Below are 18,741 nucleotides of genomic sequence, written 5' to 3' on the forward strand. Positions count from 1 at the left end.
TGGGATGCTAATATGACTAGGATTATCATCAACTAGCATGGGATGCTAATATGACTAGGATTATCAACAACTAGCATGGGATGCTAATATGACTAGGATTATCAACAACTAGCACGGGATGCTAATATGACTAGGATTATCATCAACTAGCATGGGATGCTAATATGACTAGGATTATCAACAACTAGCATGGGATGCTAATATGACTAGGATTATCAACAACTAGCATGGGATGCTAATATGACTAGGATTATCAACAACTAGCATGGGATGCTAATATGACTAGGATTATCAACAACTAGCATGGGATGCTAATATAACTAGGATTATCAACAACTAGCATGGGATGCTAATATAACTAGGATTATCAACAACTAGCATGGGATGCTAACATGACTAGGATTATCAACAACTAGCATGGGATGCTAACGTGACTAGGATTATCAACAACTAGCATGAGATGCTAATATGACTAAGATTATCAACAACTAGCATGTGATGCTAATATGACTAGGATTATCAACAACTAGCATGGGACGCTAATATAACTAGGATTATCAACAACTAGCATGGGATATTAATATGACTAGGATTATCAACAACTAGCATGGGACGCTAATATAACTAGGATTATCAACAACTAGCATGGGACGCTAATATGACTAGGATTATCAACAACTAGCATGGGACGCTAATATGACTAGGATTATCAACAACTAGCATGTGACGCTAATATAACTAGGATTGTTCTTTTGGTTACAAGACAATGAAAGAACATTTCTGATTTTGCTACTTTGAAGCAAGGTAAAAACATGCCTCATAATGTTGTAAAATGTTCAGGTTTCCAACATTTCAGTATATGTTTTCAAAATGCCTACTGCCTCCAGCTCATTGCAAAGTGGTGTGTGACGCGGCGATGAAGCCTGCCTCCTGTCGCCGATACATTGGCTGTTTGAGAGGCTGTAGCAACAGCTCTCGCTGTCTGACAGATTTTTTACACTCCAAGGGCTCTGTATCTGTATGCTGCGAGTGTGTGGTAAATAAGATGCGTAACGAATATACACAACGCACCGATTTAAATCCACTATATTATGCAAATGATCCTATAGACCAATAGGCATGGCCGGTCAAATGTCTTTCCGTGGACTGGTGTTAATGAATAAAAAAGCATTATGGGATTGTTTTCCTTCTTCTACCGGACAATTTACTTTATCGGCTTTTCAACAAACCCAAAATATTCCGGCCACAAGCCGGCTAATACCGGCTGACGGAAAACCGTGGCACACACACAGTATAATCACACACACAGTATAATCACTCACTCACACACACACACACACACACAGTATAATCACACACACCAGTATAATCACACACACCAGTATAATCACTCACACACACACTATAAATCACTCACACACACACTATAATCACTCACACACACACACTATAATCACTCACACACACACTATAATCACTCACACACACTATAATCACTCACACCACACACTATAATCACTCACACCACACACTATAATCACTCACACCACACACTATAATCACTCACACCACACACTATAATCACTCACACCACACACACACACACACGTATAACAGGTTACTAGGCTGTTTAGGACTGCCTGGTTTCCTAGTGAAGTCTCTCTGTAGGAGGATAAGTAACGGGGGCGAGGCGAGGCGACAGCCTGGGGTTCGATTCTGTCACGTTTCAGAGGACGGCCAGGCGGGTCACGTTCCAGAGGACGGCCAGGCGGGTCACGTTCCAGAGGACGGCCAGGCAGGTCACGTTCCAGAGGACAGCCAGGCAGGTCACGTTTCAGAGGACGGCCAGGCGGGTCACGTTCCAGAGGACAGCCAGGCGGGTCACGTTTCAGAGGACAGCCAGGCGGGTCACATTTTAGAGGACGGCCAGGCGGGTCACGTTCCAGAGGACAGCCAGGCAGGTCACGTTTCAGAGGACGGCTGGGCGGGTCACGTTCTAGAGGACAGCCAGGCAGGTCACGTTTCAGAGGACGGCCAGGCGGGTCACGTTCTAGAGGACAGCCAGGCAGGTCACGTTTCAGAGGACGGCTGGGCGGGTCACGTTCCAGCGGACTCATGACCTTTACCTCTTCCATTGAGAAGTTACAGAGATGAGCCAAGGGACCTAATTATATGCTTGTGGCCACACCACCCTGGACACACCTGTTAGGGCCTGGTTAGAACTGGGACAGGAGACCGCCTGGGAATACCAGGTGCCGTAAGCAACAACAACCAAAAAAGCAACAAAAAAAAGGAAGGAAGGATAAGTAATAAAAACACATATGCAATCGCACGCTCTCTCTACTCACCACACAGACTTGGGCCTGTTTGCAGGAGCAGGCCGGTGAGACCAGGGTCTCTAGTTGGTTTCTGATCCGCTCATCATCATCCAGGACCTGGGCTAGCTTCTTCACAAAGTCCTGGGCCTTGCCTGGGTCTGGAAGGTTCCCTGGAGACACACACAAATGGGGGGGGGGGGGGGGGATTTGGTTAGAGTTGAGAGTGTGTGTGTGGTGGGTGTGCACTTAGAAAATAAGGGTTCTTCGGCTGTCCCCATTTAAAAGAAACTCTTGGTCAACCGAATGTGATCTGTTCGTTCGACCAATCGATTGGTCAAAATAAGTAAACATGCATTTTTCCATATATAGTCACCCTATGTGTTTTAATGAAATCAACTATATGCATTGAGCTTGTCTGATGCTTTAAGCGCACAGTTTGCTGAAAAAAGACAAATGCCTCAAGAGGGAACCAGAGATCTAGATAACCAGAAGAAAAATAACTATCCTCTTCACCTCTCCTGCTGGCCTTCGCATATTCTGCCATTACTCTCCTGAAGATGCCGGTAATAGGCTACACGAGGAGTCTGCAAGCTTTCTCATGGTTGAATGCAAATTTACCATTTCTACCGATCTACCAGTTGCGGTTTTCATATGCAAATTTTCATGACAGTTTCGTTTAATTTACAATAACGCCTTCATATCTCAAAATCATTGTCATATGGTTAATCAAAATTATATCTAAATGAATATCCTATAAATCACATTGGCTACACACGGCCTGTCTGCAACCGACTTTAAACACCGCACCAACTATTAACTTGGGTCAGGCCTGAAGCTTGCACTGGCAAACTTGCAACATTGTATAAAATATTCTGGGCCCTCAAGAGTTTCCCATGCCAGTGAGCTTGGGACAGACACAGCTGTAGGCTATTTTCACAAGGGATAAGAAGCAGTGCTTGACTTGGGCAGGAGCTCACCGGAACGGAGTACCGGCATCTCAAATTTTCAACTGCTTGAGCTCCGGTTCCTCTTATAGAATATTAGCTCAAAAGTATTGTGGATCTACTGCACCTAAATATAAACAGTACCGGCACGCAAAATGAGTAACAGAACCTATTTCAGTCAAACTCAAGAACTGATAAGAAGTAATCAGGGATATGGAAAGGGAGACAGCTAGAAAGATATTACTTTGCGAAGCTCCACAGGTCATTAGTGGTGGTGCTTTAGGCCAATCAGAAGACTGGAATAATAATATTGAATACATGAACAGAAATTACCGTAACCAAAGTTTAGACCGCCACTCCTGAGTGGCGCAGCGGTCTAAGGCACTGAGAGGCATCACTACAGTTCATTCCCGTGATGTGTCACAACCGGCTGTGATCGGGAGTCCCATAGGGCGGCGCACAACTGGCCCAGTGTCGTCTGGGTTAGGGGAGGGTTTGGCCAGGAGGGGCTTTACTTGGCTCATCACGCTCTAGTGACCCCTTGTGGCGGTCCGGGCGCATACAGGCAAAACTCTGGTCAGTTGAACGGTGTTTCCTCAGACACATTGGTGCGGCTGGCTTCCGGGTTAAGCTGGTACATATTTCGGAGAATGCATGACTCGACATTTGCCCCCCGAATGTCGAAATTGTGCCTCTGGACACATGGTCAATCCCACGCCAGCATTGGCCGTGCAGCATTTACGTTGATACGGCCTCGGCAGTAGTCAGGGCGTTCACGCTTCACGGAGCAGTGCAGAGATGTTGTCAAAGTAGCGAAGTTTGTGTTTTCTACAGGATGTACCGCCCCCACCTAACGTCAACCAATCATGTCAATGCAGAGCTACACAGAGCCCTGAGCATTTTTCCAACATTTGGGAGGCGCATGGTAATGTGGTACAGAGCTGGATTTGACCTCTGCGTGTCTCTAGGGGGTCCGTCATTACGTCACACCCTCCATATGGAGCCTCCCACCACATTTCAGATCAAGCAGAAATTGGCTTTTATTCTAGGCCTCTGCAATGGATTAGTTCACTGAGATGGGCGCAATATATATATATATATAGATATATATGTTACTACTTAACTAAAACAATCTCGGTCGACCAACAGCCTAAGGACCAAACAATCGACCAGTCGACTAATTGGGGTCAGCCCTAGTCTCCATAGAATATTATTTTTAAGTTCCATGTAGAAACTTTTTGGGTTCCATTGTAGAACCTTCAGTGGAAAAGGTTCTACAATGGAACCCAAAAGTGTTCTACCTGGAACCAAAAAGGGTTCTTCAAAAGGGTTGAGTGAAGTTGACTTACTGGTAATCACCATAACCTTGGCAAACACCGCCTTGCTACCCGCATCAGACTGAAACAACAACAACAATATTTAGTGTTACAATACATTTCAGTGGCAGTCTTGGAGTAGAGTATATATGAACATTCAGCGTTAGTAACAGTCTTGGAGTAGAGTATATATGAACATTCAGCGTTAGTAACAGTCTTGGAGTAGAGTATATATGAACATTCAGCGTTAGTAACAGTCTTGGAGTAGAGTATATATGAACATTCAGCGTTAGTAACAGTCTTGGAGTAGAGTATATATGAACATTCAGCGTTAGTAACAGTCTTGAAGTAGAGTATATATGAACATTCAGCGCTAGTAACAGTCTTGGAGTAGAGTATATATGAACATTCAGCATTAGGAGCAGTCTTGGAGTAGAGTATATATGAACATTCAGCGTTAGTAACAGTCTTGGAGTAGAGTATATATGAACATTCAGCGTTAGTAACAGTCTTGGAGTAGAGTATATATGAACATTCAGCATTAGTAACAGTCTTGGAGTAGAGTATATATGAACATTCAGCGTTAGTAACAGTCTTGGAGTAGAGTATATATGAACATTCAGCGTTAGTAACAGTCTTGGAGTAGAGTATATATGAACATTCAGCATTAGTAACAGTCTTGGAGTAGAGTATATATGAACATTCAGCATAAGGAACAGTCTTGGAGTATATATGAACATTCAGCATAAGGAACAGTCTTGGAGTAGAGTATATATGAACATTCAGCGCTAGTAACAGTCTTGGAGTAGAGTATATATGAACATTCAGCATTAGTAACAGTCTTGGAGTAGAGTATATATATGAACATTCAGCGTTAGTAACAGTCTTGGAGTAGAGTATATATGAACATTCAGCGCTAGTAACAGTCTTGGAGTAGAGTATATATGAACATTCAGCATTAGGAGCAGTCTTGGAGTAGAGTATATATGAACATTCAGCGTTAGTAACAGTCTTGGAGTAGAGTATATATGAACATTCAGCGTTAGTAACAGTCTTGGAGTAGAGTATATATGAACATTCAGCATTAGGAGCAATCTTGGAGTAGAGTATATATGAACATTCAGCGTTAGTAACAGTCTTGGAGTAGAGTATATATGAACATTCAGCGTTAGTAACAGTCTTGGAGTAGAGTATATATGAACATTCAGCATTAGTAACAGTCTTGGAGTAGAGTATATATGAACATTCAGCATAAGGAACAGTCTTGGAGTATATATGAACATTCAGCGTTAGTAACAGTCTTGGAGTAGAGTATATATGAACATTCAGCGTTAGTAACAGTCTTGAAGTAGAGTATATATGAACATTCAGCGTTAGTAACAGTCTTGAAGTAGAGTATATATGAACATTCAGCGTTAGTAACAGTCTTGGAGTATATATGAACATTCAGCGTTAGTAACAGTCTTGGAGTAGAGTATATATGAACATTCAGCGTTAGTAACAGTCTTGGAGTAGAGTATATATGAACATTCAGAGTTAGTAACAGTCTTGGAGTAGAGTATATATGAACATTCAGCGTTAGTAACAGTCTTGGAGTAGAGTATATATGACCATTCAGCGCTAGTAACAGTCTTGCAGTAGAGTATATATGAACATTCAGCGTTAGTAACAGTCTTGGAGTATATATGAACATTCAGTGTTAGTAACAGTCTTGGAGTAGAGTATATATGAACATTCAGCGTTAGTAGCAGTCTTGGAGTAGAGTATATATGAACATTCAGCGCTAGTAACAGTCTTGGAGTAGAGTATATATGAACATTCAGCGTTAGTAACAGTCTTGGAGTAGAGTATATATGAACATTCAGCATTAGTAACAGTCTTGGAGTAGAGTATATATGAACATTCAGCATTAGTAACAGTCTTGGAGTAGAGTATATATGAACATTCAGCGTTAGTAACAGTCTTGGAGTAGAGTATATATGAACATTCAGCGCTAGTAACAGTCTTGGAGTAGAGTATATATGAACATTCAGCGTTAGTAACAGTCTTGGAGTGTATATGAACATTCAGTGTTAGTAACAGTCTTGGAGTAGAGTATATATGAACATTCAGCATTAGTAACAGTCTTGGAGTAGAATATATATGAACATTCAGCATAAGTAACAGTCTTGGAGTAGAGTATATATGAACATTCAGCGTTAGTAACAGTCTTGGAGTAGAGTATATATGAACATTCAGCGTTAGTAACAGTCTTGGAGTAGAATATATATGAACATTCAGCATAAGTAACAGTCTTGGAGTAGAGTATATATGAACATTCAGCGTTAGTAACAGTCTTGGAGTATATATGAACATTCAGTGTTAGTAACAGTCTTGGAGTAGAGTATATATGAACATTCAGCGTTAGTAACAGTCTTGGAGTAGAGTATATATGAACATTCAGCGTTAGTAACAGTCTTGGAGTATATATGAACATTCAGCGTTAGTAACAGTCTTGGAGTAGAATATATATGAACATTCAGCATAAGTAACAGTCTTGGAGTAGAGTATATATGAACATTCAGCGTTAGTAACAGTCTTGGAGTAGAGTATATATGAACATTCAGCATAAGGAGCAATTGATTAGCAGTACCTTGGGCTGTTTGACCAGGTCCAGGAGATCTTTGACATGGTGTCTCAACATGTTCTGACACTTCCACATCTCATTCAGAGCCCTGGGGGAGAGGAGAGAGAGAGAGGAGGCTATTAAAACACATAGTAAGTCGGCCACAGAGGCCCTGCTAAAGGAGGGCAGTAGCATATTACAGTAGCATTGATGAGGTATGTATGGAGGAGGCTGGAGACAGAACCTCTGCTGACTAAAGCATGTTTTCATCACCAGTAAGAAACTGCTAGCTGTTGGCTGCTAACAGCTGAGAACTGCTAGCCGTTGGCTGCTAACAGCTGAGAACTGCTAGCCGTTGGCTGCTAACAGCTGAGAACTGCTAGCCGTTGGCTGCTAACAGCTGAGAACTGCTAGCCGTTGGCTGCTAACAGCTGAGAACTGTTAGCTAACTGGCAAACACAAAAACAGTCTCAAACTTTGGGAGGAAGGACCACCAGAAATGGTCATATCGCCCTCTAGTGGGGAACGTAAGCCTGGCTCAAATAGAAGCCTGGCTCAAATAGAAGCCTGGCTCAAATAGAAGCCTGGCTCAAATGGAAGCCTGGCTCAAATGGAAGCCTGGCTCAAATAGAAGCCTGGCTCAAATAGAAGCCTGGCTCAAATAGAAGCCTGGCTCAAATAGAAGCCTGGCTCAAATGGAAGCCTGGCTCAAATAGAAGCCTGGCTCAAATAGAAGCCTGGCTCAAATGGAAGCCTGGCTCAAATAGAAGCCTGGCTCAAATGGAAGCCTGGCTCAAATAGAAGCCTGGCTCAAATAGAAGCCTGGCTCAAATGGAAGCCTGGCTCAAATAGAAGCCTGGCTCAAATAGAAGCCTGGCTCAAATAGAAGCCTGGCTCAAATAGAAGCCTGGCTCCACCTGTTTTGTTCAGTGATTTAAGCAAATAAACACCCGGGCTATTAATTTAAGTTTTACAGAATACAAATACTGTGCCAGGCCCTAAGCATTAGTACATTACAGTAGCAGAAGTACAATACAGCAGCAGAAGGGAGGGAGGAACAGGAGACTTACTTGACAGCGTTAGTGTCCAGGGTAGGGATGGAGGAACAGGAGACTTACTTGACAGCGTTAGTGTCCAGGGTAGGGATGGAGGAACAGGGGACTTACTTGACAGCGTTAGTGTCCAGGGTAGGGAGGGAGGAACAGGAGACTTACTTGACAGCGTTAGTGTCCAGGGTAGGGAGGGAGGAACAGGGGACTTACTTGACAGCGTTAGTGTCCAGGGTAGGGAGGGAGGAACAGGGGACTTACTTGACAGCGTTAGTGTCCAGGGTATGGAGGGAGGAACAGGGGACTTACTTGACAGCGTTAGTGTCCAGGGTAGGGAGGGAGGAACAGGGGACTTACTTGACAGCGTTAGTATCCAGGGTAGGGAGGGAGGAACAGGGGACTTACTTGACAGCGTTAGTGTCCAGGGTAGGGAGGGAGGAACAGGGGACTTACTTGACAGCGTTAGTGTCCAGGGTAGGGAGGGAGGAACAGGGGACTTACTTGACAGCGTTAGTGTCCAGGGTAGGGAGGGAGGAACAGGAGACTTACTTGACAGCGTTAGTGTCCAGGGTAGGGAGGGAGGAACAGGGGACTTACTTGACAGCGTTAGTGTCCAGGGTATGGAGGGAGGAACAGGGGACTTACTTGACAGCGTTAGTGTCCAGGGTAGGGAGGGAGGAACAGGGGACTTACTTGACAGCGTTAGTGTCCAGGGTAGGGAGGGAGGAACAGGGGACTTACTTGACAGCGTTAGTGTCCAGGGTAGGGAGGGAGGAACAGGGGACTTACTTGACAGCGTTAGTGTCCAAGGTAGCGTAGAGATAATACAAACACTTCATCCTCTCTGTGGTCTCCAGGTTGTGAGGTACCATGTACTGGGCAAAGATACGCTCTACCAACAACCTGACAGACAGAGGAGAGAGCAGAGGAGGGAAGGAGAGAGAGGATGTGAGGAGGGAGAGAGGATGTGAGGAGAGAGGATGTGAGGAGAGAGGATGTGAGGGGAGAGAGAGGATGTGAGGAGGGAGAGAGGGTGTGAGGAGGGAGAGAGGATGTGAGGAGGGAGAGAGGATGTGAGGAGGGAGAGAGGATGTGAGGAGAGAGGGGATGTGAGGGAGAGAGGATGTGAGGAGGGAGAGAATGTGAGGAGGGAGAGAGGATGTGAGGAGAGAGGGGATGTGAGGGAGAGAGGATGTGAGGAGAGGATAGAGAAAGAGGATGTGAGGAAGGGGGGAGGAAAGGTTATAAAGAGGAGAGAAACGAGAGAGGGAGTTATAACATTACAGGGAGATATAGGGAGCTATATTTTATTTCTCAATCCAAACCCCTCTGACCCCTCTCCATATTTTATTCTACCAGTCTCTCTCTCCCCTCCTCCTCCCTCTCCATATGTTATTCTACCAGTCTCTCTCTCCCCTCCTCCTCCCTCTCCATATGTTATTCTACCAGTCTCTCTCTCCCCTCCTCCCTCTCCATATGTTATTCTACCAGTCTCTCTCTCCCCTCCTCCTCCCTCTCCATATTTTATTCCACCAGTCTCTCTCTCCCCTCCTCCTCCATATGTTATTCTACCAGTCTCTCTCTCCCCTCCTCCTCCCTCTCCATCTTTATATTCTACCAGTCTCTCTCTCCCCTCCTCTCTCAGCAGTGTAGGAGTCTCTTGGAGTCGATCGTTTCTCATTACACTAATTTAACAGAATTATCTTTTTACATCTGCCAGCACACACTCTCTGTAATCTAACCCTTCTTTCCATTTAGACACAGACTGGTCGTTGATGCTCTGTACTTCCCTTCCCTTCACACACACACACCTTCCTACCTGTACCACCCCCTCCCAGCGTCCCCCCCTCCTACCTGTCGTCGATGCTGTTCTGGTAGTAGATGTGTAGTAGTTTATCTTTGATCCAGGAGATCTGATTGGCTGCCTCCTTGCCCCCCTCTCCCTGGAGAGAGTACTTCTTATAGATCTGAGCCAATCCCATCATGGCCTCTTTACGCACACGCCACTATGGAGGGAGGGAGAAGAGTGGAGAAGGGAGAGAGAGGGAGGGAGAAGAGTGGAGAGGGGAGAGAGAGGGAGGGAGAAGAGTGGAGAGGGGAGAGAGAGGGAGGGAGAAGAGTGGAGCGAGAGAGAGAGGGAGGGAGAAGAGTGGAGAAGGGAGAGAGGGAGGGAGAAGAGTGGAGAGGGGAGAGAGGGAGGGAGAAGAGTGGAGAGGGGAGAGAGAGGGAGGGAGAAGAGTGGCGGGAGGGAGAAGAGTGGAGAAGGGAGAGAGGGAGGGAGAAGAGTGGCGAGAGAGAGGGAGGGAGAAGAGTGGAGAAGGCAGAGAGAGGGAGAAGAGTGGAGAGAGAGGGAGGGAGAAGAGTGGAGAAGGGAGAGAGAGGGAGGGAGAAGAGTGGATAGGGGAGAAGAGTGGAGAGGGGAGAGAGGGAGGGAGAAGAGTGGAGAGAGAGAGGGGGGAGAAGAGTGGAGAGGGGAGAGAGAGGGAGGGAGGGAGGGAGGGAGGGGTAAGAGTGAAGAGAGAGGGAGGAAGAAGAGTGGAGAGGGGAGAGAGAGGGAGGAAGAAGAGTGGATAGGGGAGAGAGAGGGAGGAAGAAGAGTGGAGAGAGAGGGATGGAGAAGAGTGGAGAGGGGAGAGGGGGGGAGGGAGAAGAGTGGATATGGGAGAAGAGTGTGGGGAGAAGAGTGGAGAAGGGAGAGAGAGGGAGGGAAAAGAGTGGAGAAGGGAGAGAGAGGGGGGAGAAGAGTGGAGAAGGGAGAGAGAGGGGGGAGAAGAGTGGAGAAGGGAGAGAGAGGGGGGAGAAGAGTGGAGAAGGGAGAGAGAGGGGGGAGAAGAGTGGAGAAGGGAGAGAGAGGGAGGGAGAAGAGTGGAGAAGGGAGAGAGAAGAGTGGAGAGAGAGGGAGGGAGAAGAGAGGAGAAGGGAGAGAGAGGGAGGGAGAAGAGTGGAGAAGGGAGAGAGAGGGAGGGAGAAGAGTGGAGAAGGGAGAGATAGGGGGGAGAAGGGTGGAGAGAGAGGGGGGAGAAGAGTGGAGAGGGGAGAGAGAAGGAGGGAGGGAGGGGGAAGAGTGGAGAAGGGAGAGAGAGGGAGGGAGAAGATTGGAGAAGGGAGAGAGAGGGAGAGAGAAGAGTGGAGAAGGGAGAGAGAGAGGGGAGAAGAGTGGAGAAGGGGGAGAGAGGGGGGAGAAGAGTGGAGAAGGGAGAGAGAGGGGGGAGAAGAGTGGAGAAGGGGGAGAGAGGGGGGAGAAGAGTGGAGAAGGGAGAGAGGGGGGGGAGAAGAGTGGAGAAGGGAGAGAGAGGGGGGAGAAGAGTGGAGAAGGGAGAGAGAGGGGGGAGAAGAGTGGAGAAGGGGGAGAGAGGGGGGAGAAGAGTGGAGAAGGGAGAGAGAGGGGGGAGAAGAGTGGAGAAGGGAGAGAGAGGGGGGAGAAGAGTGGAGAAGGGGGAGAGGGGAAGAGGGAGTAGAGTGGAGAAGGGGGGAGAGGGAGAAGAGTGGATAAGGGAGAGAGAGCAGGGAGAGAGAGAGAGAGAGCAGGTAGAAGAGTGGAGAAGGGAGAGAGAGAGGGGGGAGAAGAGTGGAGAAGGGAGAGAGAGGGGGGAGAAGAGTGGAGAAGGGGGAGAGGGGAAGAGGGAGTAGAGTGGAGAAGGGGGGAGAGGGAGAAGAGTGGATAAGGGAGAGAGAGCAGGGAGAAGAGAGAGAGAGCAGGGAGAAGAGTGGAGAAGGGAGAGAGAGAGGGGGGAGAAGAGTGGAGAAGGGAGAGAGGGGGGAGAAGAGTGGAGAAGGGAGAGAGGGGGGAGAAGAGTGGAGAAGGGAGAGAGAGGGGGGAGAAGAGTGGAGAAGGGGGAGACAGACAGCAAAACGTTGACCACTAGGAAGTTCACAACAACCCATACTAATCCATTCCTTCCTAAAAACAACAACTCATACCCTCTTGTCCAGAGTCCTCTCCTTGACAAAGTTCAGCAGGGCGTCGTTGACCAGAGTCAGGTCCTTCTTGGCCGCAGTTACTATGGAGACGATGACGTCGTGACGGATGGCCTCCTCGGGGTCATGTGACCTGACCTTCAGGAATTCTGGGAAACGTAAGAGGGACAGATAGACTCCCGATCAATAACTGAACGTTTCACATGATTGACTGATCAATTGATTGATTGACTAACTGGTTGGTTGCTAGATTGATCAACAGTTACCAGTCTTTTGCCAGGTAAGGCTGATCAATGATAACACTGATTATTGACTGACTGACTGGCTAAATGAATGACAGAATAACTGACTGACTGGCTGGCTGATGTGATAGTTATCTGTGAGGTCCTTGGCCAGGTCTGTCTGGATGGTTCATGATAATAATGATAGTTACCTGTGAGGTCCTTGGCCAGGTCTGTCTGGATGGTTCATGATAATAATGATAGTTACCTGTGAGGTCCTTGGCCAGGTCTGGTTCATGATAATAATGACAGTTAATTGTGAGGTCCTTGGCCAGGTCTGTCTGGATGGTTCATGATAATAATGATAGTTAATTGTGAGGTCCTTGGCCAGGTCTGTCTGGATGGTTCATGATAATAATGATAGTTAATTGTGAGGTCCTTGGCCAGGTCTGGTTCATGATAATAATGATAGTTAATTGTGAGGTCCTTGGCCAGGTCTGTCTGGATGGTTCATGATAATAATGATAGTTACCTGTGAGGTCCTTGGCCAGGTCTGGTTCATGATAATAATGATAGTTAATTGTGAGGTCCTTGGCCAGGTCTGGTTCATGATAATAATGATAGTTAATTGTGAGGTCCTTGGCCAGGTCTGTCTGGATGGTTCATGATAATAATGATAGTTACCTGTGAGGTCCTTGGCCAGGTCTGGTTCATGATAATAATGATAGTTAATTGTGAGGTCCTTGGCCAGGTCTGGTTCATGATAATAATGATAGTTAATTGTGAGGTCCTTGGCCAGGTCTGTCTGGATGGTTCATGATAATAATGATAGTTACCTGTGAGGTCCTTGGCCAGGTCTGGTTCATGATAATAATGATAGTTAATTGTGAGGTCCTTGGCCAGGTCTGGTTCATGATAATAATGATAGTTAATTGTGAGGTCCTTGGCCAGGTCTGGTTCATGATAATAATGATAGTTAATTGTGAGGTCCTTGGCCAGGTCTGGTTCATGATAATAATGATAGTTAATTGTGAGGTCCTTGGCCAGGTCTGTCTGGATGGTTCATGATAATAATGATAGTTACCTGTGAGGTCCTTGGCCAGGTCTGGTTCATGATAATAATGATAGTTAATTGTGAGGTCCTTGGCCAGGTCTGTCTGGATGGTTCATGATAATAATGATAGTTAATTGTGAGGTCCTTGGCCAGGTCTGTCTGGATGGTTCATGATAATAATGATAGTTACCTGTGAGGTCCTTGGCCAGGTCTGGTTCATGATAATAATGATAGTTAATTGTGAGGTCCATGGCCAGGTCTGTCTGGATGATTCATGATAATAATGATAGTTAATTGTGAGGTCCTTGGCCAGGTCTGTCTGGATGGTTCATGATAATAATGATAGTTAATTGTGAGGTCCTTGGCCAGGTCTGTCTGGATGGTTCATGATAATAATGATAGTTACCTGTGAGGTCCTTGGCCAGGTCTGGTTCATGATAATAATGATAGTTAATTGTGAGGTCCTTGGCCAGGTCTGTCTGGATGGTTCATGATAATAATGATAGTTACCTGTGAGGTCCTTGGCCAGGTCTGGGTGGTTCATGAGACAGTGGGAGGCAAACTTGACACACTCCAGTCTGATGGGCACGTGGATATCATTGAACCTGACAAGACACAAACAACAACCTCTAAAAAAAAAAACAATTACCTCAGAAGCCTGACAATCTATTCATCTGTAACACACAGAGCTGTGTCTTACTATACTTGTGATAACTTTTTGGGGACCAACAATTGATTCCCATTGGAAATCCTATTTACCTTAAATATAACCCTAAACCTTGCCTTAAACCTAAGCCTAAACCCTAACTCTAATTTTAAACCTAACCCTAATTCTAAACCTAAAATAGCCTTTTTACAAGTGAGGACCAAGTGAGGACAAGTAAATGTCCTGGTACTCACGACTGATTATGATTTTTCAACGCCGATACCGATACAGATTATTGGAGGACCAAAAAAGCCGATGCAGATTTATCGGCCGATTTTTTAAATGTATTTGTAATAATGACAATTACAACAATACTGAATGAACACTTATTTTAACTTAATATAATACATCAATAAAATCAATTTAGCCTCAAATAAATAATGAAACATGTTCAATTTGGTTTAAATATTGCAAAAACAAAGTGTTGGAGAAGAAAGTAAAAGTGCAATATGTGCCATGTAAGAAAGCTAACGTTTCAGTTCCTTGCTCAGAACATGAGAACATATGAAAGCTGGTGGTTCCTTTTTAACATGAGTCTTCAATATTCACAGGTAAGAAGTTTTAGGTTGTAGTTATTATAGGACTATTTCCCTCGATACCATTTGTATTTCATTAACCTTTGACTATTGGATGTTCTTAAAGACACTTTAGTATTGCCAGTGTAACAGTATAGCTTCCGTCCCTCTCCTCGCTGCACCCTGGGCTCGAACCAGGAACACAACGACAACAGCCACCCTCGAAGCAGCGTTACCCATGCAGAGCAAGGGGAACAACTACTCCAAGTCTGAGCGAGTGACATTTGAAACGCAATTAGCGCGCACCCCGCTAACTAGCTAGCCATTTCACTTCGGTTACACCAGCCTAATCTCGTGAGTTGATAGGCTTGAAGTCATAAACAGCGCTGTGCTTGCGAAGAGCTGCTGGCAAAATGCACGAAAGTGCTGTTTGAATGAATGCTTACGAGCCTGCTGCTGCCTACCACCACTCAGTCAGACTGCTCTATCAAATCATAGACTTAATTATAACATAAAAACACACTGAAATACGAGCCTTAGGTCATTAATATGGTCCATTCCGGAAACTATCATCTCGAAAACAAGACGTTTATTCTTTCAATGAAATACTGAACCGTTCTGTATTTTATCTAACAGGTGGCATCCATGAGTCTAAATATTTCTGTTACATTGTACCCTAGCCTATTAATTCAATGTTATGTCATAATTATGTACAATTCTGGCAAATTAGTTCGCAACGAGCCAGGTGACCCAAACTGTTGCATATATCCTGACACTGCGTGCAATGAACCCAAAGAGCGTTGGACTAGTTAACTAAGGTTGCAAGATTGAATCCCTGGGCTGACAAGGTAAAAATCTGTCGTTCTGCCCCCTGAACAAGGCAGTTAACCCACCGTTCCTAGGCCATCATTGAAAATAAGAATGTGTTCTTAACTGACTTGCCTAGTTAAATAAAAATTACATTTTTATTTGTAAAAATCGGCCAAAAATACCGATTTCCGATTGTTATGAAAACTTGAAATCGACCCTAATTAATCGGCCATTCCGATTAATCGGGCGACCTCTACTCACAAGTATAGTAAAACACACACACACACACGTAACAGGAAAGCCTTTCACACCAAACATTTAGCCAGCATGAGAACACCCTCTCTCTGTCTCACCTGCCCAGGTAACACTGCCACAGGGGTTTGTTCTGTGCTGCCAGCTCAGAGTCTTTAGCTCCAAACATCTTAGCTAACAGCTTGACCACCTGGAGACGCTCATCATTATCATTGCTCTGGAGAGGAAGGGAGAAAGAGAGAAAGAGGGAGAGCAGAGAAAGAGGGGAGGGAGGGGTTATCATTCAGTAAACGAGAGGTAGTTTGTCCTTGAGGTAGGTGTGTGTGTGTGTGTTATACCTTCAGTTTAAACTCTAGCTGTGGTAGTACAGACAGCAGTAGATGGCTGTCTATGTTGTAGAGCTCCAGGATCAGGTCAAACACATGTTCTGACAGATCACTGACAGACGTCTTCCCCAACATCAACACCAGGTTGAAGAACTGATGGAGAGACACAGAGAGAGAGCAAGAGAGAGACACAGAAAGAGACACCGAGAAAGAGAGATACAAAGAGAGAGAGAGAGAGAGACAAAGAGAGAGAGAGAGAGACACAGAGAGAGCCAGAGAGACACAGAGAAAGAGATACAAAGAGAGAGAGACAGAGAGAGCCACAGAGAGAGAGACACAGAGAGAGAGAGAGAGAGAGAGAGAGAGAGTGAAATACAAAGAGAGACACAGAGAGAGAGAGATACAAAGAGAGAGACACAGAGAGAGAGACACAGAGAGAGAGAGAGAGAGCGACACAAAGAGAGAGAAAGAGCGACAGAGAGAGAGAGAGAGAGAGAGAGAGAGAGAGAGAAAGAAAGAGACAGAGAGAGAGCGACACAAAGAGAGAGAGACAGAGGTGACACAGAGAGAGAGAGAGAGAGAGAGAGAGACAGAGGTGACAGAGAGAGAGAGCATTAGTACACAAACACAACTGTCAATATCACATTGCACGAGCAACTTCCCGAAACCCAAGATAAGAAAGAGAGAACGGAGGAGAGAGAGATATGAGAGGTGCAGTAAAGTCTACTTACATTAGTGATGTAGGGCTCTATAGCCTGAGCTGTTCTCTTCAGCAGAGCCTTGGCCAGGTCATACGCCTGCTTGTTCAGGTTCTACAACAACAACGTTTTATTAAAAAAGAAAGAGACATGCACAAGGTGAAAGAGGCATTTCTTCACTTTTAACTGTACTTTTATTTAATTTAAAATGTATATTAGCCATTTAAGTAAATCATATTTTATAGAAGAAAAAAATATATATATATATATATTTTATGTTACAGATACTGCCATTATAAGAACTGTGTCCTGCAGTACCTTTCATCACCAGCAGGGGTCTCACAGTATTACTGAACACTGAGACAGACTGATTCACAGTATTACTGAACACTGAGACAGACTGGTTCACAGTATTACTGAACACTGAGACAGACTGATTCACATTACCAGACAGTAGGAGTCTCACAGTTTTACTGAACACTGAGACAGACTGGTTCACAGTATTACTGAACACTGAGACAGACTGGTTCACAGTATTACTGAACACTGAGACAGACTGATTCACATTACCAGACAGTAGGAGTCTCACAGTATTACTGAACACTGAAACAGACTGGTTCACAGTATTACTGAACACTGAGACAGACTGATTCACATTACCAGACAGTAGGAGTCTCACAGTATTACTGAACACTGAGACAGACTGATTCACATTACCAGAAACAGTGTGGATGCAGTGATTAGCCAACACTCCAGCCAGCGGGCTAACACACACTACACACTATAAGGCTAAATACAACAGTGTGTGTGTGTGTGTTTTCAGTGTGTGTGTGATTTCAGTGTGTGTATTCAGTGTGTGGGTATTTTCAGTGTGTGTTTTTAGTGTGTGTGTGTGTGTTTACAGTGTGTGTGTGTGTGTTCAGTGTGTGTGTGTGTGTTTTCAGTGTGTGGGTATTTTCAGTGTGTGTGTTCAGTGTGTGTGTGTGTGTGTGTGTGTGTGTGTGTGTATGTGTTTTCAGTGTGTGTGTGTGTGTGTGTGTGTGTTTTCAGTGTGTGCGTGTTTTCAATGTGTGTGTGTTTTCAGTGTGTGTGTGTGTGTGTGTTTTCTCAGTGTGTGTGTGTGTGTGTGTGTGTGTTTTCTCAGTGTGTGTGTGTGTGTGTGTGTGTGTGTGTGTGTGTGTGTGTGTGTGTGTATACCTTGTGGGCAGGCACCAGATTGACCAGCACGGTGTCCAGTAGTTCCTGTGACACGCTGTCTCCTTCACAGACGATGGAACTCATCAGATCCACCATGTGCATGTGCACCTTCTGGTTGTGCCCGTTGCTACGGAAACAGGAGTCAAGTAAAATCACATTTTGTTGCTATAACACTTTTGATTAAAAAAAACACAGATCTTTACAGTAACCTGGGACCGTACACTGTGACCAGTTTATTAGGTACACCAATCTAGTACCAGGTCAGACCCCCCCCCCCCCTCCCCCCCAGAACAGCCTGACTTCTTCGGGGAATGGATTCTACAAGTTGGGTTGTTAAAAACGTAGCTTAATTGGTATCAAGGGACCTAAAGTGTGCCAGGAAATCATTCCCCAGACCATTATACCACCGCCACCAGTCTGTACCATTAACACCAGGCAGGATGGGACCAGACCATTATACCAACGCCACCAGGCAGGATGGGGCCAGACCATTATACCAACGCCACCAGTCTGTACCATTAACACCAGGCAGGATGGGGCCAGACCATTATACCAACGCCACCAGTCTGTACCATTAACACCAGACAGGATGGGGCCAGACCATTATACCAACGCCACCAGGCAGGATGGGGCCAGACCATTATACCAACGCCACCAGGCAGGATGGGGCCAGACCATTATACCAACGCCACCAGCCTGTACCATTAACACCAGTCTGTACCATTAACACCAGTCTGTACCATTAACACCAGTCTGTACCATTAACACCAGGCAGGATGGGACCAGACCATTATACCAACGCCACCAGCCTG

General features: G+C 45.4%; 1 protein-coding gene across 7 annotated transcripts in view; it reads right to left on the reverse strand.

Annotated features, from left to right (window-relative positions):
- Positions 1–18,741, reverse strand: part of pds5b (PDS5 cohesin associated factor B) — a 130,450-nt gene that overhangs the window by 37,625 nt on the left and 74,084 nt on the right. For 5 of the 7 annotated variants that reach the window (XM_090226472.1, XM_036968175.2, XM_090226474.1 and 2 more), the window contains 11 exons: positions 17,930–18,056; positions 16,766–16,846; positions 16,047–16,187; positions 15,810–15,925; positions 13,936–14,030; positions 12,154–12,299; positions 10,087–10,238; positions 9,022–9,135; positions 7,211–7,292; positions 4,612–4,660; positions 2,349–2,488 (listed from right to left, as the gene is read on the reverse strand). In XM_090226472.1, coding sequence (XP_090082598.1) covers positions 2,349–2,488; positions 4,612–4,660; positions 7,211–7,292; positions 9,022–9,135; positions 10,087–10,238; positions 12,154–12,299; positions 13,936–14,030; positions 15,810–15,925; positions 16,047–16,187; positions 16,766–16,846; positions 17,930–18,056 — 1,243 coding nt within the window. Of the gene's footprint in view, positions 1–2,348; positions 2,489–4,611; positions 4,661–7,210; positions 7,293–8,253; positions 8,305–9,021; positions 9,136–10,086; positions 10,239–12,153; positions 12,300–12,583; positions 12,603–13,935; positions 14,031–15,809; positions 15,926–16,046; positions 16,188–16,765; positions 16,847–17,929; positions 18,057–18,741 lie in introns of those variants that run through there. The other 2 variants (XM_090226476.1, XM_090226477.1) reach the window with 2 other exon arrangements.

The sequence above is a fragment of the Oncorhynchus mykiss genome, chromosome 29, assembly GCF_057628025.1.
Source record: "Oncorhynchus mykiss isolate SJ-2025 chromosome 29, ASM5762802v1, whole genome shotgun sequence".
Taxonomy (NCBI): domain Eukaryota; kingdom Metazoa; phylum Chordata; class Actinopteri; order Salmoniformes; family Salmonidae; genus Oncorhynchus; species Oncorhynchus mykiss.